Genomic DNA, 24,923 nt, shown 5'->3' on the forward strand with positions numbered 1-24,923 from the left:
CCCCGATTTGCATTTGGCAATGAGGACGAGGTGGAGACACCTTCCCGTGCCCACCTGCCCTTGGCATACTAGGAACTGGCCTGGGTGGGCGGCAGCCCTCTCTCTGAGCATGGCTAAGGGCAGAGGTCTTTCTGGGGAAATGTTGAAGTGGTATGGCTGGTGGGCGTGGGGATGGCGTCTGCAGCACGCTGCAGGGAGAGAGCTTGGCAGGAGGACCCCTGTGGTGGGGTAACGCAGTGTGTACTGTGTAGCTCTGGGGATATAAAGGGGGAGAAGAGAAGGAACAGAAATGGACAAATGAGGAAAAGGAAGGACCCCAGTACCGCAAGCGTTTCAGTCCTGGCCAGGCCAGCAGGCTTCGCTTCACTGTCCTGGTCTCATACTGCGTCCCCCACCCCCATGGGTGCGGCCCGGACTGTGGAGCACAGAATGGGATCGGAGTGCCCTCTATCCAGAGGAGAACACCAAGTCTCCTCCCTACCTGAGCCCCAACCCCACCCATCCTCCTAAAAGAAAAAAAGGATTGATGGTTTGATGGTCCAGTTCTTTATTTAGAAACCTGATTGTTCCAAGAACATGGATGGTGGCTGGGTCTGTAACCTACCCTTTTCATGGGACTGTGTCAGAGGTGGTGGGCAACTTTCTTCCCATTTTCTCAGCAACAGAGGGAAGGTGCCTCAACTCAGAAGATGTAGGGAACAGCATGGGAAGGGAATGGGGCAGGACAGTCAAAGCCAATCCAAGGGGAGGGGTTAGGAGAGTGCGAAAAGCAGTGGGGTGGGGGCCTGCTGAACTGCCCGGCTCTCCTTGCTCCCCAGCTCTACTCCACTCCAAAAGGCTCACGATGCTCTAGGTGGCGAGGGGAAAGGAACCCACAAGTTGGGGGATTGGGGACAACAACAGGGGAAGCCAGGGAGGAGGGGAAGCAGGTGTGGGGAGAAGCCTGGGAGAGCACATCTCGAGGGCGGCCCTCAGCAGCAGCAGCAGCAGCCCTCACCCCGCGGCCCCCCACGCCCTCAGCTGGGCCTCAGTTACAGCTCACAGCTCACAGCTCGGCTCTCCTCTGCTGTGTCGCCTTTAGGGCCCTGGGAGATGGGGTGAGGGGTGATGGCAGGGCCAGTCTAGGAAGACTCTGGGATCTTTTGCGAGCCCATGGTGGTGGTCTCAGAAGTCAAACTCGTCCAGGTCCCCCGTGCCCTCCCCACCCCGAGAGCCCCACACCCGGCGGTAATTCCTCTCCAGCTCTTTCTGCCGCTGCCGCTCCTTCTGCGCCTCCTCAGCTCCCTGCACCTGGCAGGAGGGCATGCGGGTGAGTGGGAGCCGAGGGAGGCACTGGGCACTTGGGGGTCTGGAGATCGGCACATGTCGGGCAGGCAGGAGTGGGGCCCACATGTGGCCTGCGGGGCTCTGCTGAGGGCCTGGCGCCCAGAGCCACAGTGGCAAGGCCAGGATGGGCGAACCCTCGCTCTTCACACCTCAGTGGGCTGCAGGAGAGGGGAGGCTGGGGGGCCAGGACTCGGGGGTGGGGTGCCTCTCACCAGGATATTGAAGAAAATCTCCTTGAGGTTTTTTGTGTCCTCATCAGTCAGCCAACGAGCATCCTCCTCAGTCCCTTCAGTCCCTGGTCGGACAATCTTGATCTCAATTTTCCCTGGAAAGGAGCAGGACGGGCAGTGAGAGGAGAGGAAGCGGGGGAGCTTCAGTGCAGGTCCTCTGCCCCCGGGTCCCCAGCCGAGGTTCCCAGCCCCTCCACTTCAGGCAGCAAGCCCTTCCAACGGCTCTGCATCCAGCCCCACCCTCCAGGGCCCACCTTCGGCTGTGAGTCCCTCCCTCTCCAGCAGCTCCTTCACCAGCCCCTCGATTTGTTTCAGCTGTGGGTTTTCCCGTTTCATCTCGAGGACAGTCAGATCCTGATTGGGGCCTCCGTGACGGAGCTTGGTGACCCGGACCCGGACTCTGTGCTCAGGATCCTCCTCTTGGAGGGAGAGACACACAGGGAGACACAAAGCAGAGCCGTGACTCCAGGGCTAGGGCTGCAGCGGTCACCTCTCCCTAAGACATCAGTGGGTTTTGGCAGTTATTCCATCTCAAACACGGATATGAGCCGGGCTCAAAATAAATTAGCACCCATCACCCCCAACCCCATTCCAACCCAAAAAGCTCCCCCCATCAGTGCAGTTTCCCTTCCCCACACCAACCCAGTAATTCTGCCCATCACCTAAACTGACTGTTTTCTAAAGCAAAAATCAGGCCACCTGGGCCTACAGAGAAATTGAAGAAGCAGGCTGGGAAACTGTGGTCTGGCACCCTTGACATGTTGGGACTCAAAAGACATTTCAATGTTTATAGAGATAATGGGATGGAAGGTTTGAAACTAGGACATTCCATTTGTAACACCTGGTCTCCCCGACCCCGGGGCCTGTGGAAGGGACACAAGGGTGCAAGAAGAGGGGAACTTTAAGTCTGTCTAGGCAATTGGCTTATGAGCAGCGGGGCTGCCCGTTCACACCCTGCCAGCTGGGGCCCCCCCTGTGCAGTCCTGACTGCTGACAGGCAGAGTCCGCCACAGGTGTGTGGTCCGGCCCACAGGCTCACTGCCACCCGGTTAATATCTACCAGTCACCCACGAGGGGCCAGGCAGAGTGCTAGGCACTGGATGTACAGGAGTAAGCCGGAAAACCGCCACGGAGGCAAGCCAGATGCTCTAACAGCTGCTTCCCAAAAGGACAACTAGGAGGTTAGCGGGCAAACGGATGGAGGTGTTGGGAATGGCTGAGAACAATGTTCCAGGAAGAGCGAGAGTGAGCGTTCTCAGAAGGGATAAACGATGGGCCTGGCCGTTTCCTCCCGTCTGGCAGCTCTCACCTGCTGGTTGGGGGGACGGGGGAGGCTTTTTGGGGACAACCCTCCTCTTCTGGTGCTTCTTCACCAGCTCTGGACTCTGTTTTTCCTCCAGCCTTTTGATGAGTTTGTTGAGAGTGGAAGTCAGGGCCAGCATAGCCCGATCACGCTCCGACTCCTTCTTCAGCCCCTCCGGGTCCAGCTCCTTCTCTGTCTGGAAGGCCCAGGGTGGGAGTGAGAGTCAGGGTCTGGGAAGTAATATCTAAGCCTCATTCCTCTCTCTGACCCTCTTGTCCACCGTCCCCCACTTTTTAATTAAGTAAACAATAGCAGTTCAGGGCGCCTGCTCCAGCGCCCCAGGCCAGCGAGGTGCTGTCCTCTGTTCTCTTCCGGGCCCTCGGGCCTGTCCCCCCACAGGCACAGGCAGCGGTGGAAGCCGCGGGAGGAAGCGGGGAGCCCACCTCCTGGATGATGTTCTCCAGCTCCCGCTCCATGCCAGCCTTCACCTCCGCACGGAGCCGGTCTCGGTCCGACGGGAGCAGTATCCCTTCCAGTTCCTTCTCAAATTCTCCCAGCAACTGCCGCTCATCCTCATCTTCGTCTTCATCCTCATCGTCGTCCTCCTCTTCTTCCACCTCGTTCTGATGCTCTGGGTCACCCTTCTCCTTCACCTCTGGTTCCTTGGAAGGGACTTCTGCAGCATAGTCTGCAGGCTGCTCTTGGCCGGAGTTGGGCTTCCCCTGGGTGGGTGGGGATCGGGAGAAAGAGGGAGATGGTTGGGGTTTCATGGTGGGAGGAAGTGGGAGTGGGGACTCAGGAGAAGTAAAGGAAGGGAGTCGGCTCCATCAGCCCCAGTCAGGGGTGCGTCTCTGAATGCTCCCGGCAGGGAGGCAGGTTCTGCCCCTCCCTGGAGCAGGGCCATACCTTTCTTGTTCCACCCTTCAGCTCCTCTATCAATCGAATCAAGTCTGCGGGGCTCCGAATAACTTTGACCTGCACGTTGTTCTGAAAATCTGAGATGAAAGAGTAGGAATGGACCCGTCATGTCTTAAATTCTATTTTGACTTCCTAAGGAGAAGAGTTGAGGAGGCCAAGGAAGGACATAGTCCCTGCCTCCAGGAACTACCTGTCTGGTCTGCAAGACAGGGGCCAACATACCCCTCCAGAGAGTTCTTAGGTGGCCTAAGGTGGCCTCATAGGTGAGAGAGAGAAGGATGCTAACAAGCTGCCAAGACCCCTGCTCTGCCATGCACTGCTGAGGTCCTCCCGGCAGCCACTCCAGTTTCTAGGACTACAGAAGAGATCCCGGGGCCAAGCACGCCTTTTCCCTGGATCCTGTTCTCCTCTTTCCACAAATATAAACCATTTTTTGTCTACTCAGTTCCAGGCATTGTACTGTAAAACGAGATTCATTTAACCCCACAACAGCTCTCTAACGTAGGGTGAGGAAACGGAGGTTAAGGGAAATTGTCCAAGATGCAAAGTCAGCAAGCAGCGGAACCACTGGCTTCTGCTACCGTCCTTGAATAGAACTGTCGTCTACAAAGAGTATTCAGTGTGATAAAAATGAATCTGAACGTCCCTCCCAGTGTTCAGCTCTAGCTCTGCGTTTGCCCAGGAAGGGAGACATGGAGGATTCCCTCACCATCGGGAGAGCCTGGCGCTGGGTCTGCTGCGTCCAGGTTCGGTTCCTGCTCCTGATGAGAGAAGGGCAGAGTCAGGAACGCGAGCTGATGTGTGCCAGCTCCAGGCAACGACTCTGGGTATATGCCTGCGTCACCAGGTGGATGGAGATCATAGCATAATGGCCTCAGTTCAGGCGGCCTTGCAGCCCAAAGCCCAGGTTCAGCCTCATCAAAGCGACAGCCAGGAAGCCGGCTCTCACCTCAGCCTGTACCTCCTCCCCTTCAGCGGCCTGTTCCTCTCGCTCGTGGAGCATCTTCCAGAAATCTGCTTCCTTACTGTCATCCTTGGCTGGGCCTGCACCTGGAATACAGGGAACAGGGAGGAGCCTGAAAGGAGGGGAGAAATGGGAGGAAGCGAACAGAATGGGGTATTTTCCCTCCTCTGTTACTCAGGGATTAGGGCCCACAGTTCTTTTTCACCCCATCCCAACAGTCAGTGGTGTTAAGGACAACGCACCCCTGGGTGTATAGGACAGTGAGGCTGCAGAAGGGAAGAAAGGCAGACAGGTTTCACAGAACAGGTGAAACAAGGGCCTACCCCCTTTCGTCAGGGGCACCACCCCAGGCTTGGTCTCACGCCACGTCTGAGGGTCCAGGCCGTGCAGCTCCCCTGTAGCCCTGTCTCCATGTTGCTTTGAGTCTACTGAAAGACAGCATGCAGGCAGGACAGGGACACATTCCTCTGGGCTCTTCGATACTTTGTCTTCTGCGTGTCCCTCCCCACGTCTCTCCTTCCTCTTTTAATTACTCACCAGCTTGCCTCTGAATGTAGGCCATGTACTCCTCAGGCTGCAGAGCAGGGTGACAGAGAATGGCCTGGGGAGCAGCACTGGGTGGGGGCCGGAGGAGAGGGTGAGGGCAGAGCCGAGGAGTCCGAATGGTCAGCACATACGAGCAGGACAAGGGCTCATCCACGCGATCAATGTAGTCCCCAGAAATACCGGCGCCTTCATCACAGAGGAACTGCCAGGACAGAGAGCGAGAATAAACAGCAGTCGCCACCAACAAGCACCTTCGGGTCTTAGGGGAGCTGCTTTTCACTGAGCACTCACTGTCTGCCAGGTGCTGTGCGTGTATCGTGTGCATACTGTACACACATACATGGTGTATGTGGCACTTCACATGCATTAGTTCATTTAATTCCCACAAAAACCCAGTGAGGGAGGTATCAGTTTCTCAGCTCTGTGGCTCAAGAAACCTAGGTTCGATGCAGTTAAGGGACTTGTTCAGGTTGACCAGCTGATGAGTGGTAAAAATAGGAGTTGAACTCAGGCAGCTTCACTGTAGGTAACCAGCTGATTTCTAGTTCACATTCCTGCTTTATATAAATACAGTATGTACATACTTATACATATTTGATACATATATATTTATATGTACTTGAAACATGCATATTCTTTGTTTGTGTGCATATGCGTATATTTGTATGTATGTGTATGATTTTTAAAAAAGTCAAACAATTCTAAGATCCTTGTATTATTTAGAAAGAGAGTAAAGATAAAATTAAGAAACATCCATTCAAGAAAAACTACTAAATGTTTAACAGTGAAAGTCTGTGGTACTTGGGCCATGACCTGCTCCCTTCCTCTCTTACCCCAACCCCCACGCCCCAGCTCAGTCAGACAGATGCACCACTCCAGGTGAGTGTGGTCCAAAAAGTGGGGCTACCTCTCCCCTTCGCATCCAGTCAAGGGATATGGCATTTCACCAGGCCACCAATGTATCTCAGCCCTCTCCAGTTCCAAGTTGTAGAGAATAAATTCCTGCTGAATGTGGTCAGGAGATTGAGGACACCCAGCCCCACTCACTGGACAGAGGCTGTACCTCAGGTATAGCAGGACAAGAATATTGGGGCCCTGATCATCCTCCCACAGATCACTAAAAAGGTAGAGATCTGACAACAGAGACGCAAACTGAGAGGACCAGAAGCTACGACCCCCGCCCAGCTCCCTGCTCGTAACACAGGAGTGTCACTCTGACAGAACTGGGTCACTGTCCCTGACACCAGCTCTAAAGCAGGGGCTTAGAGATTTTGCCCAGGGAGAAAGGCAATCCACAAGAACAGAAAGCTCCAAAGCTTCTTCCAAACGACTGACTTTATGTGAAACATTGTATAGGGAAGTTTAAGCTTACGGGCACTTTCAAAATAAATGAAAATTTTGGTGGTAAGCAATAAAGAAGAGGCTGATAAGCATAAAAAACAACCTCTGTAAAGGAGTCCACATTTAATTGAATCAGACTAAAAAATACAACAGACAATTAGCTGGCGATTAGTGGAGCCCACCAGCTGGGTGTGATACCAGCAGAGGCAGAGTGCTTAACAGATCAGCAAAAGAGACACGGAGAGCCCTGCTGAAACCACTGTCACCTAGCATGACTGTGTGCATGCCCAAGCCTGCACCCTCAGAGGCTCCATGCTGCAGGGGAAACAGACTTCGCTAAAACAGTCCAGCCAAGTCACTAAAGAAATGAACCCACAAACAACCAAAACAAGTCTTGTGGTAGAGGGTAAGAATCAGTATGCAGAGTTGCTACAGCATATTACCTAAAATGTCCAGTTTTCAACAAAAATTATGAGATATGCAAAGAAACAGTTAAGTGTGACCCATACACAGGACAAAAAGCAGGCAAGAGGAAACACCAGGAGAGGACACAGATGTCGGATTTCACAGAAGTACATTTTAAAGTAGTCATTATAAATATGTTCAAAGAACTAAGAATTTAAATCAAAGTATGTTCTCTAACCACAATGGAATGATATTGAAATTAATGAAATTTGGGAAACTCACTAATGTACAGAAATTAATACACTCCTAAGTAACCAATGGGTCAAAGAAGAAATCACCAGAAAATTAGAAAATACTCTGAGATGAATGAAAATGAAGACATAATATATCAAAACTTATGGGATGCAGCTAAAGCAGTGCTTAGAAGAAAATTTTTACCTGTAAAATATAAAAAAGAAGAAAGATCTCTAATCCATAACCTGACCTCCCACCTTAAGAAACTAGAAAAAGAAAAGTAAACTAAATTCAAAGCAAGTATAGGGAAAGAAAGAATACAGATTAGAATAGAAATAAATGAAATAGAGAATAGAAAAGCAATAGAGAAAAATCAACGAAACTAAAAGTTGGGTTTTGAAAAGATCACTAAAAGTGACAAAATTTTAGCTAGACTGGCCAAGAAAAAAGAGAAGACTCAAATTAGTACAACTGAGAATGAAAGAAGGAACATTACTACCAACCTTACAGATATAAAAAGGATTGTAAAGGAGTACTATGATCACCTACGTGCCAACAAATCAAATAACTCAGATGAGACGGACAAATTTCTAGAAAGACACAAACTACCAAAACTGACTCAAGAAGAAATAGACAATCTGAAGAGATCAGTGACAAGTAAAGAGACTAAATTAGCAATCAGAAAACGACTCCCATAGGAAAGCTTGGGTCACACGGATCTATTGGTGAATTCTACCAAACATTTGAAAAATAAAAATACCAATCTGGGGGGAGGGTATAGCTCAGCAGTAGAGTGCATGCTTAGCACGCACGAGGTCTTGGGTTCAATCCCCAGTATCTCAATTAAAAAAAAAAGAGTAAGTAAATAAATGTAATTACCTTCTCCCCCCGCAAATAAAATAAAAATACCAATCTATCTCAAACTCTTCCGAAAAATAGAAGAGCAGGGAATAATTCCCAACTCGTTCTGTGAGGCCAGTATTACTCTGACACCAAATCTAGACAAAGATACCACAGGAAAAGGAAACCAAAGAGGCCAAATCTCATGAACATAGACCTCAAAGTCCTCAGCCAGTTCACTGGAGTCAGCAACATAAAAAGGGGTACAGATATAAAAAGGATTGCAAAGGAATACCATGACCAAGTGGGACTTATTCCAGGAGTACAAGATTGGGTTAACATAAAAAAAAGATCAATTAATGTAGTTAATACATCTTATCAATAAAATAAAGGACAAAAACGGCATGATCATCTCAGTGGATGCAGAGGAGCATCTGACAAAATACAACACCTCTTCATGACCAAAACATTCAACAAACTAGGACTAGAGGGGAACTTCATCAACCTGATAAGAAGCAGCTATGAAAAATCCACAGCTAATACCATAATTAATGGTGAAAAACTGAATTCCCTGAGATCAGGAAAAAGACAAGGATGTCTGCTCATGTCACTTCTATTCAACATGGTACTAGAGGTTCTGACCAGGGCAATTAGGCAAGAAAATGAAATAAAAGGCCTCTAGATTGGAAAAAGCAAATCTACAGTTTACTACAGTAAACCTACATCTACAGATGGCCTGATCTTGTATATAGAAAATCCTAAGGAATCTACTAAAAAGAACCATTGGAATAAATGAGTTCAATAGGTTACAGGAAACAGTAATCAACTGTATTTCTGTACACTTGCAATGAATAATAAAAAATAAAATTAAGAAAATAATTCCATTTGTAATAGCACCAACAAGAATTAAAAATAACTGGTAATAAATGTAACAAAATAAGTGTAGCACTATTACTCTGAAAACTATAAAACACTGCTGAAAGAAACTAAAGACTTAAATAAACAGAAAGACATCCAAGTTCATAGGTTACAAGACTTAATTCTTGTTAAGACTTAAGACTTAATACTCCCCAAATTGATCTTCAGATTCAATACAATCTCCATCAAAATTTCAGATGCCTTCTTTGCAGAAATTAACAATCTGTTCTGAAAATTCATATGAAAATTCAAGGATCTCCACATAGCCAAAACAATCTTAAAAAAAAAAAACAAACAGGATTGGACTCATTCTTTCAGATTTCAAAACTTACTACAATAATCAAGACATTGTGGTACTGACATAGTATAAATATATGGTCCAATGAAACAGAATTGAGAGTCCAGAAATTAACCTTCACTGTTATCATCATTTGATTTTCAACAAGGTTATCAAGATAATTCAACAGGAACAGTCTTTTCAACACATGATGCTAGGACAACTGGATATCTACAAGCAAAAGAATGAAGAATGTACCTCATGCCATGTACAAAAATTAACCCCAAATGGATCAAAGCCCTACATGTAAAACTATAAAATTCTTAGAAGGAAACATAGGTGTACATCTCCATGGACTTCGATAAGGCAGTGGTGTATTAGATACAACAGTAAAAGCACAAGTAACAAAAGAAAAAATAGATAAATTGGAATTCAGCAAAATTAAAGGTTTCTGTGTTGCAAAGGATACCATCAAGAATGAAATGACAACCCACAGAATGGGAGAAGATATTTGCAAATCATGTATCTGATAAAGGACTTGTATCCAGAATATATTAAGAAATTTTACAACTCAGTAATAAAACGATAAGGTCATGGAAGGCTCTGAAGCAGAGCCAAGTAAATGAGGGTTGAGGGCCCAGTGTGGAGGATTCTGCCTGTGGTTAGAAGGCGGCTCCGCCTCCCGCCTCCCCATCACAGGATAAAAACTGTGATCTAGCCCCGTCTCAGGTTGTCAGAGCTCGTCTCCATCTCTGGAGCAGGAAAAGGGAAGCATTTCTCACCGGGTGGGCTGGGCCTCTTACGTCAGAATCCCCTGGAGAGCTTGTTAGAAGCCCCAGGCCTCCCCCATCATGACGGGAGCGGAATCTCAGGGAGCGTGGGGCCGGGGCACTGCCGCCTTTCTACAGGATGCCTGATGCCGGCACACACACACACACGCGGCTGGAGGGCCTCCAGGACACCCCAAAGGGAATCAGCTAACTCCGGAGTGGCCTCCTCCACGCACCTGAGGCCATCAGGCGGGAGAGACCCCGGAAGTGAGAGGAACAGCGGGGCCAGACGGCACGAGAGGCCAGAGCATCAGTGTCTTTGCAGAGAATGGGGAATGAGGGCATAGGTTTGTGAAGCACATTGAATTTCTCTTGCAAAATAAAATTAAAATTGCAGATAAATAAATAAATAAATAAATAAATAAATAAATAAATAAATAAATAAATAAATTGCAACAACGCAATTTAAAAACAGGCAAAAGAGCTGAATAGACATTTCTCCAAAGAAAGTATACAGAGTGCTAATAAGCCTAAGAAAAGATGCTCCACATCGTGAAACAACAGGAAAATGCAAATCAAAGCCACACTGGGACGCCACTTCTTACTCAGTAGGAAGGTTATAGACAAAAAGATAAAAAACAAGTGTTGACGTGGAGAAACTGAAACCTTCAGACACTACTTGTGGGATTAGAAAATGGTCCTCGTGCTTTGGGAAGAGTCTGGCAGTTCCTCAAAAGGTTAAACAGAATTACCACATGATCCAGCAGTTCTGCTCCTTAGTATATACCAAAAGAAGTGAAAACATACGTCCACACATGTTCACATATGTTAAAAGCAGCATTGTTCATAATGGCCAAAAAGTGCAAACAACCCAAATGTTCAGCTGATAAACAAATAGAACGTGGAATATTACTTGGCTATAAAATGTAATGAAGTACTGGTACGTACTACACACAGATGATCCTTGAAAACATGGCAAGTGAAAGAAGCCAGACATAAAAGGCCACACATTCCATGATTCCATCTATATGAAATATCTGGAACAGACAAATCTATAGAGGTAAAAAAGATTACAGGTTGTCTAGAGCAGAGGACGGGGTTACGAGTGGAGGTGGAATAGACAGTAACCGTTAGAGGGTAGGGGATTTCTTTTAGGGTGATGACAATATCCTAAAGTTGATTGTGGTGATGGTTGCACAACTCTATGAACACACTAACAACTACAGAATTGTGTGGTAATGTGAACTGTATCTTGATAAAGCTATTATTTAAAAAAATAAAGAAACATAGAATATAACTTCCCACTGAGATAAGAGGAAAAAGTGGCATGATTAAGACAAAATAAAACAGACCAAAAGCAACAAAGGAGAGAAAAAGAACAAAACAAAGCATAAAGTAAAATATTAGACATAAATCCAAATATATATAAAATTGGTTAAAAATTTTAAAAATACAAGGATATGCCATTTAGAGAACACACTTAAAACATACTATAGAAAAGATAAAAATAAAAGGGTGAGAAAAATCAGCAAACAACCCAATGTAAGCTGTTATTACTACATTATTATTACACAAGAGACTTTAAGTAAAGAAATTACTAAGATAAAGGTCAATTCATAATGTGAAAAAGTTCAATTTATAAAGATAACAATTTAAATTGTATGTAATTCTTTATCTTCCTTATTGTCTGTCTCTCCCAGCTAAAGCAGGAATTTTTGTCTGTTGTCTTCACTTAAATACCCTTAGCAACTAGAACAGTGCCTGGCACGTAGAAGCATTTAATACTAACATTTGCTGAATAAATTAATACATAGCCCCAAGATGAAAAAAGCAACAACTGACAGAATAATAATGAATAAACTGGAAAAATAATAAGGAATAACAGACAAATCCATAATCATAGCGGGAGACAAGTCAGTAAGGACACAAAAGATTTGAACAGCATGAGTAACAATCATGACCAAAAAGACATACAGAAAACTAGACATACAGACGTACATTGTAACTAACAGCAGAGGACATGTTCTTTTCAAGCACAAAGAAACATTCATAGAAACTGACATACACTGGACCACACAACAAGTCTCAACAAATTTAAAAGGCACAACCATTAAAGTCTATATAATTACAAGATCCATAAGATAACCAGGAAAACTTGAAATTATTAAATATTCAATTATAAGAAATTACAGTTAATTTTTAAGTGTGATGTGGTATTGTGGTTATATTTAAAAAGCGCTCTAGTCTTTTAGGGATAATACAGAAATACTCTTGAATGAAATTATATGATGTCTGTAATTTGATTACAAATACTCTGGGAGTGGAGGTGGAAGTGCAGGGAGGTGGGCAAGGGGATAGAGGAACTGAGACTGGCCGTATTTGTTGAAACTAGATGTTACACAGGGGGTCACTGGACAATTAGCTCTGATTTTCTGTTTCTAATTTTCCATAACAATTTTAAAAAGACCATCTTTAAATAGACATAACCTAAATCTAGCAACTATACTTTCAAGATATAGTTACACATATACATATGCAAAATGGAATAATCTTCTGTAGTAACAATAAGTTGGAGGGAAACTATTTTAATCAGTACAATATTGGTGACAAAATAATAGAAGACTTATACAACGGAATATTATGCAAATGTGAAAACAGAATAAAGCTCTAGATGTACTGCCATTGAAAGGGCTCTAAGAATATTGTCAAGATACATAAAAACAAGGTGCTGAACGTGTGTTTAGTATACTGCATATTATGTGTAAAAAAAATGGGGGGGAAGGAAAGAAGCACCTCTAGTCATAATTGCTTTTAAACACACGAAGAAAGTCTGGAAGGACACACAAAAAACCAAGTGGAGGGTTATTTGCACAGGACACGATGGGAACTGAGCAGGTGGGAGGTAAGCTTGGGAGGGAGAATCCTCACTGTACACCTTTTTATAACTTTCTGGGTTTTGAATCATGGGAATGTATTATCCACTTGAAAATTAGACAAAGAAATTTAAAATAGCCTTAGGAAACTTGTGAAACATATCTAAAGTCATACCTGAAGAGAAATTTATATGAGATACATTATAAATGAGGAAAAGCTGAAAATGAGCTAAGCATTCATTTCAAGAAGTTGAAAAAAGAACAGCAAATTAAAGTCGAAAAAAGTAGAAGGAAGGAAAACAAAGATTACGTGGAAATTAATCAAATGGAAAACAAATACAATATAGAAGCTCAACAGAGCCAAGAACTGGTTCTTTGAAAAGTCTCATAAAACCGACCAACCTCTGGAGAGACTGAGTAACAGAAGAGCAGGGCAAAAATAACCCATGAGGAATGAAAAGAGGAACTTAATTACAGATGCTACAGAGATTACAAAGATAACAGAAGGATATCGTGAACAACTTTGTACCAAATAAATCTGAAAAATCAGAGACTAGAAAAATTCCTAAAAAATATAAACTTACTAAAACTGACCCAACTAGAAACAGAAAACTGAATATTCCTAAAACTACTTCTTAAAAAAATCCAAGTTTAAAATCTTCCCACAAAGAAAACCTGGACCAACATGATTTTCCAGGTGAATTCTAGCAAACGTTTAAGGAATAAAAAATTGCAACCTTACACACATTTTAAAACTCATTTTTTGAGGCCAGCATAACCTTGTCACTAAGGCATGATAAAGACAACACTAGAAAGAAAACTACAGTCAGTATCTCTCAGGAGATACACGTAAGATCCTTTAAAACATCAGCAAACTGAGGTCAGCAAGATACAGGATAGTCACGGATAATGCCTATGACTGAACTGGGTTCGCCGCAGGAATGCAAAGTTGGTTTAACATTAAAAGATTCATAAATCACTTAATTTCAAATCAAAGTTTGGCTTAATATTAGGACATCAAGTTCACTAGTGTAAACAGCTTCACATTAATAAATACTTAAAAAGATGATTGTTAGGAATCAGTGAAATGAAAATTAAATGAGGCATCATGACACACTCATTAAATTAGTCAACGTTTAAAAGTCTAGATAGTATCAAATATTGGCCAGGATATGGAACGTTGGTAACCTATATACTGCAATAAGAATGTAAATGGGAACAAAAATTTTGGAAAATATTCTGCATTACCAAATAAAGTAGCACCTGGGCTCACCTTCATATCCATTACCCAGCAGTGTACTCCCAGATGAAATTCTTCCTGAAGAAGTTCTTGTACATAATATTAGGAGGTACTTAAAATAATGTTGTTCATAATAGCTTTTGAAAGCATAAGAACAGAAAAATGGAAACAATCCAAATTCCATGAAAGGTAATCTGGGTGAATAGGTGACAATGAACTACACACAGGAGGACTATACAGGCAGGTAAGTGAGCACACTGCGGCCACAGCAGCCCCAGACAGGTATGCATCTCATCAACACAGCGCTGAGCAAGGGAAACAGGCGCCGAGGGGAGGGTAGAGCTCAGTGGCAGAGAGTGTGCTTAGCATGCAAGAGGTCCTGGGTTCAATCCCCAGCACCTCCATTTAAACAAACCAACCAACCAACCTAATTACAACTCCCCCCTGAGCTCCCCCTAAAAAAGAAAAGAAACAAGTGTCAGAACACTTGTGTATATATACTCTGGGTGTTTTCATATAGTATGATGCCATTTGTATAAAGTTCAGAAGAAAAGTCTAAATTCACCGAGATGCACACATAGATGGTAAAACTCTATAGAGAAAAGCAGAGCAATTACCCTCACAAACCCAGGACAGCGGTTACCTCTGTGGTAAGGGGGGGGAGAGGGGTGGGGTGTACAGGGCACGGAGGAGCTTTTAAGGTCCTGCCCATGTTCTTCCATAACCTGAGGCGTTTAGATCAGTATTTCCTTTATTATTCCTTAGTTTATTATATATACACCTTCTCACAGTATGTGTATGTTTTATACAGTTTTATGTATTGTGATATATTTCACAATAATTTTTTTAAATGTGATTAGGAAAAAATGGTTACAATATTAAGGTATAAGAGGAATATGAGAGGAATAATTTACTGTGAAGATATCACTATTCTAAATTTATAAGCACCTAACACAGCTTCAAAATTATATTATAAAGGAAAAATGAACAAAAGTGCCAAATCCACCATCAGAGTACACATTTTAATACAACCCTTTCAACAACTGATTGGGCAACTGGACAAAAATTAGTAGAAAATTTGAAATACAATTAGAATCTTGAACTGAATTAGAGAAAACACATGCTTTCAAGCACATCCAGACCATTTTTTTAAAGTTTACCACAGAGAAAGTCTCAACAATTACCGAAGGAATCACTGGCACAATGGCACAGAACTAGAGATCAATGGCAATCATATAAAAACACAGCAATAAAACACAGTTGTTTAGAAATATGATAAGCATAATTCTAAATAAGTTCTGAAGCAAAGTACAAACCATAATGAAAATGGAAACACTGCATATCAAAACTTGAGGAACGCAACCAACACAGTCCTCAGGGTGAAGAGGGCAGCTTTAAACGCATGACTAGGAAAGGAGAAAGGGAGGAAGCGGCCCACCAAGAAGTTAGAAGAATAGTCGCAACTCCTATCACAAAGAGTATAATCTATTATATGAAAAGCTTTCATAAATTGAGAAGAAAAATATCAATAACCCATTAGGAAAATGAGCAAAGAATTGGGATGGTTGAAAGAAAAGAGTAAAGGAGGAAAGAGACCAACAGCTCTTTTATGAGTTATAGATGTTCCTGTATGACTGAAGCGTCGTGCTGTGCACCAGATACTGGCACAACATTGTCAACTGACTATACTTCAATTATCTCTCTATCTCTATCTATCTATCTATCTATCTATCTATCTATCTATCTATCATCTATCTCTCTATATAGAATAGCTTCAATTCTATCTTAGCAAACTGTTTCAGAGAACAGAAAAAGAGGGAAGTTTCTCAAGACATTTTATGAAGCTAACATAACCTGATACCAAAACAAGATAAGAATAATACAAAAAAAATTATAGACCAATTCACACATAAAGTAACTGTAAATATAATTAACATACTAGGAGACTGAACATAGCAACATATTAAGAATAGTTCATGACCATGGATTATCCCAGAAATGCGAGGGCAAAAAACCTTAGAAAATTAATTTAATTCACCATATCAAACAAATAGAGATGAAAAACCATATGCCCATCTCAATAGATATAGAAAAAGCATGTGTTAAAATTCCACACCTATCCATGATGAAAATATTTAGCAAACTACGAACAGAATGGATCTTCATTCACCTGATAAAGGGTGTCTACAAAAAGCCTACAGGAAAACATCATGTTAATAGTGTAACCTCAGGAGCACTCTCTTTAAAGTCAGGAACAAGTCAAAGATGCCATCATCACCACTTCTATTGCACTGTAGGTATAAGAAAAATGAACTGTATGTGAATTAGAAAGGAAGAAACCAAAATTGTCCCTATTTGCAGGTGACATGATTACTTACACAGAAAATCCATGAGAATCTGCAAACTACTAGAAATGAGAGTTCAGCAAAGTTGCTGACTACAAGATCAATACATAAAATCAATAATGTGACCATACACCAGCAACAATCAACAGAAGATGTAATTTTAAAAAAATGCCATTTACAATTGCATCAAAAACTATAAGGTAAGCTTGAAACGTGCATATAAACAAAAGACACAAACAAAAGCTACAAGGTGTCTAGGACTAATCTCACATGAGATACACAAGAGCTTCACAGAGAAAATTTAAATCTTACTAAAGTGCAAGACAATAAAAAGTAAATATCATGTTCATAGTATACGAAGACTTAATATCATATCAATTCTTGCCAAATTAATCTAAAATTCAGTGTAATTCCAATTAAAATTCCCAAAAGAGTTTTCCACAGAACTTGTCCAGTAATAGCCCAGACAGTTTTGAAGAACAAAGGAAAATGCATATTATCAGATATCAAGACTTAGTAATTGACAGGCTATTGAAACAAAAGAGAGGTCAAGAATAAAATGCACATATACATGGGAACTTGATAAATGACTGTGGTGGTGCTACAAATCAGAGAGAAAAGTATAGACTACTCAATAAATGATGCTGGGACAACTGGTTATCCAGATGAAAAATAGGTCCCAAGCTTACACCATACATTAAATTAAAATTTTTATTGAATTAAAGTCTGAAATATGATAAGAAATCTAAAACTTTAAAAATACAGGTGAATAGGAAAGTATTTAATGAAACAGACACAAGAAGTACAAACTATAAAGAAAAAGATGGAAAATTTTAATCATACTGGAATTAAAAAATTTTTTTAATTAAAAGGACATCTAAGACACCAAACACAAAAGGAAAAGACAACTAGAGATAGAGAAAATGTAGGTAACTGAAGAATTAAATCTGGATTATATAAAGAATGTCTTCCTAACTCATTCTATGAGGTCAGAATTACCCTGATACCAAAGCTAGACAAAGATATTAACGAGAAAAGAAAATTATAGACCAAAATCTCTTGTGAATACAAGATGCAAAATTTCTCAACAAAATACTTGCAAAACAAATTCAGCAGCATAGTGAAAGCATTATACATCATGATTTATGTGGGATTTATTCCAGGAATGCAAAGATGGTTCAACATATTAAAAAAATCAATCTGTATAATATAATACATCACATTAATAGAATGCAGAAAAAAAGCCACATGATCATCTCAATTCATGCAAAAAAGCACTTTACAAAATTCAACATCCTTTCATGATAAAATTACTTGATAAACTAGGAATAGAAGAGACTGTCTCAACATGATAAAGGCCATTAGTGAAAATCCCACTGCTAATGTCATATTCAATGGTGAAAGAATGAAGCCTTTTCTCCTAATATTAGGAACAGAATAAGGATGCCTGCTTTATGTTACTTTTATTTAACATAGTACTGAAGTTCTAACCAGAGTAATTAAGCAAGAAAAAGAAATAAAGGGCACCCAAATTGGAAAGGAAGAAGTAAAATTACCTGTTTCAGAGCTGACATGATTACACATAGAAAAAGGAACCCACACAAAAGAACTGTTAGAGCTAATAAATGAATTCAGCAAAGGTGCAGGATATAAAATCAACCTGCAAATATTAGTTGTATTTCTATACACTTGCAATGAACAATCCAAAAAGGAAATTTTTTAAAAATTTCATTTACAATAGCATCAAAAATAAAATACTTAGGATATATTTATCCAAGGAGGTGAAAAACTTGTACACTGAAAACTACAAAACATTACTAAAAGAAATTATAGAAGACACAAATAAATGGAAAGACATCCCATGTTCATGGACTGGAAAATGCAATATTGTTAAGATGGCCATACTACATAAAGTGACATACATTTTCAATGTAATCCCTATTAAAATCTCAATGGAATATTTTACAGATACAGAAAAACCCATCTTAAAATTCATGTGGAATCTCAAGGGCCCTCAAATAGTCAGAACAATCTTTAAAAAACAACAAAGTTAAAGGACCCACGCTTCCTAATTTCAAATCTTCAAAACTTACTAAAGCTAAAGTGATCAAAACAGTGGTACTGGCACAAGGATAGACATACAGGCCAACACACTAGAGAGCTCAGTTGATTTGTTCATTTGATTTTCAAGGGGCACCAACACCATTCAAAGGGAAAAAGACACTATTTTCAACAAATAGTGCAAGAAAAACTAGGTATTTTATATGCATAAAGGATGAAACTGGATCTTTATTTCACACCATATACAAAAATTAACTCAAAATGGATCAAAGACCTAAATCTAAGCTAAAACTATAATATACATATATGTTTCTTGAGAAGAAAACATAGGTGAAAATCTTCATGACCGTGGAATAGGCAATGAGTTCTTAAATATGATACCCAAAGCACAGACAATAAAACAAAAAATTGGACTTCATCAGAATTAAAAACTTTTTGTGCATCAAAGAACACTATTAAGAGAAAAAGCAACCCACAGAATGGGAGAAAATATTTGCAAATCCTGTATCTGATAAGTGATTAACATCCAGAATATGTAAAGAATTCCTACAACTCAACAACAACAACAAAACAAATAACCCAATTCAAAAATGGGCAAAGAATTTGAATAGACATTTCTCCAAAGATAAACAAATGGCCAATAAACACATGAAAAGATGCTCATCATCATTAGTCATCAGGAAAATGCAAATCAAAACCCCAATGGGACACCACTTCATACCCATTAGGACGGTTATTATTTGGAAAAAAAAAAAAGAAAAAGGGAAAGTAACAAGTGTTGGAGAGGGTGTGGAGAATTCAGAATCCTTGAGCATTGCTAGTGGGAATGTATAGTGTAGTTGCTATGGAAAACAGTTTGGGAATTCCTAAAAAGGCTAAACATAGAAATTACCATAAGATATATTCTGCTCCTAAGTATACACCCCCAAAGAACTGAAAACAGGGATTCAAACTGACACTTATTCACCAATGTTCACTACAGCATTATTCACAACAGCCAAAAAGGTGGGGACGCCAGAGTGTCCATCCATCAAGAGATGAATAGATTAACAAAATATGGTATGTACATGTAATGGAATAGTATTAAATATTCCATAACATGAATAAGCTATAAAATATGCCATAAAACGGAATAAAATTCTGATATATGCTTCAACATGGATTAACCTTGAAAACATTATGCCAGACACAAAAGGACAGGTGTTGTATGATTCCACTTATATGAGGTACCTAGAGCAGGCAGTTATAGAGACAGAAAGCAGAACGGAGGCGGGGGGCAGGGAAATGGGACTTACTCCTTAATGGGTACAGAGTTTCTGTTTGTGATAATGAAAAAGTTCTGGAAATAGACGGGGGTAATGATTATACAACTTTGTTAATGTACTTACTGTCACTGAATTGTACACTTAAAAATTATTAAAATGGTAAGTTTTATGTTACATCTATTTTACTATAACTTAAAAAATACTTTAAAAAATAAATGAAGAACGCCTTTATGTTAAATAGAAGAAACTGAAAAAATTGGCAACGCATCAAATTCCCCAATAGAATATGCATTCCCCGTAACCCAGTGATTCTCCTTCTAGGTATTTCTCTGGAGAAGCCCGGGCCCATTTGCAACGAGACCTACATTGCAGCACCGTGTGTAAGGGCGTTAGAGTTGAAATCCAACTGTTCCTCAGTAGAGGAATGGGTAAGCAAACAATGAAACCCATGCAGCCACTGAAATCATTGAACTAGATCCCTGTGTCATGCCACAGAACGGTAAAAACTTCGATTAGTGAAAAAGCAGAAGTATACTGATGTATAATTTTAAAACACAAAATACACTTATTGCCTATGATATATGTATCACTAATAAAAGTACAAAGCAAGCACAGAGATGTGGTGGCTTCTGGAGAGGAGGGGGAGGGGAGAAATGAGAGGGTGGGCTTCAACTGTATCATTAGCATTTTAGTCCTTTTATTAAAAAGAACAGATCTGAAGCAAATATGGCAAAATGTTAACATCTGTTTAACTTGGCATGAATTTATGGGTCTCTATGACATTTTCTGTATGTTTGAAAAGTTTCATACTTAAACATTTTAAAAGGAAAAAAATCTTAGAGCTCTCTGAAATCTTACGTAAGAATCGAGATAGAGATCCAAATTTATTAACTTCAGATGGCTAACCAGTTGCTCCAAACCCCACAGACACTGCACTTTTACGTCTTCCCACCACCGAGGCGTCAGGAACATGGACCTTCAGCAGGCCTGCCCCGGACTGGAGGGCTCATTGAGGCACGCAGGCTACAAACCTGGGTGCCTCATCGGAATATAAAAACTAAAAATGAGAAGCAGCCAAACAGGAATCCCTTCAGCCTTCTGCCACTAAAACCTCCAGGCCCCCTAGTAAACAGGCCACCTTTTTGTTCTAGTTACAACCCACAGCCCCCTCCTCAGGATCACCGCTCTCCCAGGTTCTGCATCCCAGCCCTGCCCACGTTCTCTACCCATTCCTTCTCCTGTACCTCAGTGTCGCCTTCTTCCTAAGAGTTCTACCAAGCATTTCAGCACGCTCCCATCTTCAAACACGGAAGGACCACCACAAAGGCCCACATTCCCAACCCGAGAGCCCACCTAGCTAGTGTTTGTCTTTTCTCTCCCCCTTCATATCCAGACTTCCTCAAACATTTCTACTTCTTCACCTCGTCCCTCAACACCTCACCGTCACCACCCCACTGAAACCGCTCTTGAGAAAACTGCCAATGACCTCTGGCGCTGAGTCCAATGGCTGGTCAGGGGAGACTGGGAGCAGAGCACTGACCATTTTCATCTGATTCCCATCCCTACCACCTGAATATTTGTTTCCATGTGCATGTTTTGCTTTTCTTAAAATAACTCCTGTGATCACTAATAAGCAGTTATTAACTCTCTCCTTTGAAGGCTGAGAGGCAGCCAGCACCGTGGACCAGTCCCTCCCTGAGACATGTCCTTCTTGGGTTCCAGGTCACCATAGTCTCCTTCCTGGCCCCTTCTTCTTGGCAGAGTCCCCTTCCGCTCAGGCTTTATATGATGGCTTCCTCAAAGTTCTGTCCCACAGTTGTCACTATATGCTGTTTCTTTGGGGGGATTTCATCTGCACCATGGCTTCGATTATAACCGATATGTGGATGGCTCCAGCACTCTGGGTTCCATTTAGGTGTCTCTCCTGAGCTCCAGACCCAGAGATCCCACAGCCTCCTCAGATAGCTCGACTTGGATGCCTACAGCCACTAATACCATCCCATTCAAAACCAAAATCACCATCTGCCTTAACCAAACTTACTCCTCTTCCCACTGTACACATCTCAGCAACAGAAACCACTATGTATCCAGTGGCTCAAGCCAGAAACCCAGGATCTTACTCTATTGACTTTGCCCCTTAAATTTCTCCAATAATTCACATCTTCATCCTGGAGTCACCTTGTTTTCTCCCCTGGATTACTGCAACTACCTCCTAACTGGTCTCCCAATCACTTGCTATGCTCCAGCCGGAGGGAGCCTTCAAAACCGACACTGAATATGTCAGCATCCTGCTTAAATACTTCATTGCCCCCCAACTCGTTCCTCAGATAGTCCAAACTCCCCAACACAGCTACAGAGCTTTGTGGCCCATGACCTGCCCCCTCACAGCCACCCAGCCTCACCTCCCACAGTTCTCCCCAGTCACTGGGAACAGCTATCCACCCCTCTTGCCTCCAGGCCTTTTGCACTCCCTGGACCTTCCGCCTGAAATGCCTCCTGCCCACGCCTCCACAGCGGCCAGACTAATGCCTCATCCTCCAACTGTCAGCTCAAAGGTCCCCTTTCTCCCTAGGCCCCTCCCCTTGGCCTGGACTCGGTTAGTTCCTTTCTTGTGTGCTCCCCCGTGACATGTGCCTCACCCGTCAGAGCATCTGTCCTGCTTGCTGTGGCTGTTTATTTAACGTCTGTCTCCTGAGAGCAGGACTAGGTCTCTCATCCACCATTTCATCTCCGGTTTTTTTTACACTGCTTGGCACAGGGCATAGGCTCAACAGACATGAGGAAAACGCTGTCCTGGCCTCCAGTTCCTGGCCTACTGAAGGTAAAAACAAGTAAAGGAATAAACACAACGAAGGAAGGGCTATGATAGATCATAGACGTGTGTGGATGCTTGTGGGGTGCCATGGTCTGCATGTCTGTGTCTCCCTAAAATTTGTATGTTGAAATCCTAATGCCCTCTCTGATGGTGATGGTGTTAGGAGGTGGAGCCACTGGGAGATGCTTGGGTCAGGAGAATCGAACCCTCATGCAGGAGCTTAATGCTCTTATAAAGAGACCCCACGAGCTCCTTTGTGAGGATACAAGGAGTCTGCGACCTGGAAGAGGGCCCTCACCCAGCCACGCTGGCACCCTGATCGCCTACTCCTAGCTTCCAGAATTGTCAGAGATCAATTTGTGTTTTTAATAAGCTGTCCAGCCTGTGGTATTGTGTTATAGGGCCCCAAACAGACTAAAAGATGGATATATGTGGATGAGGACGTATGTATATGAAGTGCCGAAGGAACCCAACAACCTTTCTGGGCTAGCCAAGGAAGATCATACAAAATAAGTGACATCTAAACTGGCTTATTGTTCATTCCATTCATTCAGTGCATAATTTCTGGGCACCTACTTGGTGCTAGGCACTGTCCGAGGCACTGAGTATATAGCAGAAAATAAGACAGACATTGTCCCTGACGTCCTTGTGCTTATTCTAGTGGGGACAGAGAGAGATTAAACTCGAAAAATAAAATAAATTTTGGGGGTGGGGGATGGTGAAGGTATAGTTCAGTAGTCCAATCCCCAGTACCTCCATTAAAATAAACAAACAAATAAACAAACAAACCAATAAACCTAATTACCACCACCCCATCAAAAAAAAAAGATACTGTCATTCAAAGACCTCTGGCTTTAGGCAGAAGGAACAATGAGACTCACTGGTTCAAAGAACAGAAAGAAGGGTAGTGGGACAGAAACACAGTAAGTATTCATCTCTCTAACCCAGACTTTGTACTGGAACTCCAGAATTACAGAGCCAGCTACCAACTGGACATCACCACTGGGATGTCTAACGGGTATCCTGGCCTTCAGCTGTCCAACACCACACTAGTTTCCTCCTCCAAACCCATTCCTTCCCACTTTAGTAAATGACAATTCCATTCCTCCACTTGCTCAAACTAAAAACCCTGGAGTCACACCCAACTCCACTTCACAAGCAATCCATCAACAAATCTCACCGGCGGTCCCTTCAAACACATCCAGAACCCGACAACTTCCCTGCCTCACTGCTGCCACCTCAGTTTGTGCTGAAGTATTTGGATCTTATCCTTTGTGCAAAGCACAATATCGAAGGTTTTCTAGAACCCGATAGAGAAGTGGCATGTGCTCAAAGTGCTGTGCTGGAGCTGGCTGAGGCCAGTTCACAAGAGCCAAGTGGTACATTTTCAAGAATGTTGCAAGGTGATTGCCATCACGGTGATAGCATGCATTTGGCCACGGTGGGGGTATTTACACCACGGATATGGGCAAACATTACATCTGGGCTCCTCTCTCCACCACCCTACCCTAGCCTGGCAATCTGGCTGTTTCACATTTACCAGCACCCAACTGAATGTGCAAATCTGTGTTACAGAAAGATAATTCTTACAGCAATCAGGCAAGAGAGAGAAATAAAAGGGATCCAAATTGGAAAAGAAGAGGTAAAAGTGTCACTATATGCCAACGACATGTTACTATATATAGAAAACCCTAAAAGGTCCACACAAAAGCTACTAGAGCTGATCAAAGAATTCAGCAAGGTAGCAGGTTACAAGATTAATGTTCAAAAATCAGTTGCATTTCTTTACACTACCAACAAATCAACAGAAAAAGAAAGTAAAGAAACAATCCCCTTTAAAATAGCACCCAAAGTAATAAAATACCTAGGAATAAATCTAACCAAGGAGGTGAGAGAATTATACACAGAAAACTATAAACCACTGATGAAGGAAATTAAAGAAGACTTTAAAAAATGGAAAGATATCCCATGCTCTTGGATTGGAAGAATCAATATTGTTAAAATGGTCACACTGCCCAAGGCAATCTACGTATTTAATGCAACCCCTATCAAATTACCCAGGACATATTTCACAGAACTAGAACAAATCATAATAAAATTTATATGGAACCATCAAAGACCTAGAATTGCCACAGCATGACTGAAGAGAAAGAAAGAGGCTGGAGGAATAACTCTCCCAGACTTCAGACAATACTACAGAGCTACAGTCATCAAGACAGCATGGTATTGGTACAAAAACAGACATATAGACC

General features: G+C 42.3%; 1 protein-coding gene across 7 annotated transcripts in view; it reads right to left on the reverse strand.

Moving 5' to 3' along the window:
* Positions 1–530: 530 nt before the first annotated feature.
* OS9 (OS9 endoplasmic reticulum lectin) overlaps positions 531–24,923 on the reverse strand; it is a 28,774-nt gene continuing 4,381 nt past the window's right edge. Inside the window, exons 6-15 of one of the 7 annotated variants that reach the window (XM_031462322.2) lie at positions 5,279–5,489; positions 5,065–5,169; positions 4,727–4,827; positions 4,487–4,538; positions 3,766–3,854; positions 3,303–3,581; positions 2,866–3,055; positions 1,811–1,975; positions 1,539–1,651; positions 531–1,284 (exon numbers count right to left, since the gene is read on the reverse strand). In XM_031462322.2, the coding sequence (XP_031318182.2) occupies positions 1,165–1,284; positions 1,539–1,651; positions 1,811–1,975; positions 2,866–3,055; positions 3,303–3,581; positions 3,766–3,854; positions 4,487–4,538; positions 4,727–4,827; positions 5,065–5,169; positions 5,279–5,489 (1,425 nt within the window). In that variant the 3' untranslated portion in view covers positions 531–1,164. Of the gene's footprint in view, positions 1,291–1,538; positions 1,652–1,810; positions 1,976–2,865; positions 3,056–3,302; positions 3,582–3,765; positions 3,855–4,486; positions 4,539–4,726; positions 4,828–5,064; positions 5,170–5,278; positions 5,490–24,923 lie in introns of all 7 variants that reach the window. The other 6 variants (XM_010993325.3, XM_010993324.3, XM_031462324.2 and 3 more) reach the window with 6 other exon arrangements.

Source organism: Camelus dromedarius, chromosome 11 (genome assembly GCF_036321535.1).
Source record: "Camelus dromedarius isolate mCamDro1 chromosome 11, mCamDro1.pat, whole genome shotgun sequence".
Lineage (NCBI taxonomy): Eukaryota > Metazoa > Chordata > Mammalia > Artiodactyla > Camelidae > Camelus > Camelus dromedarius.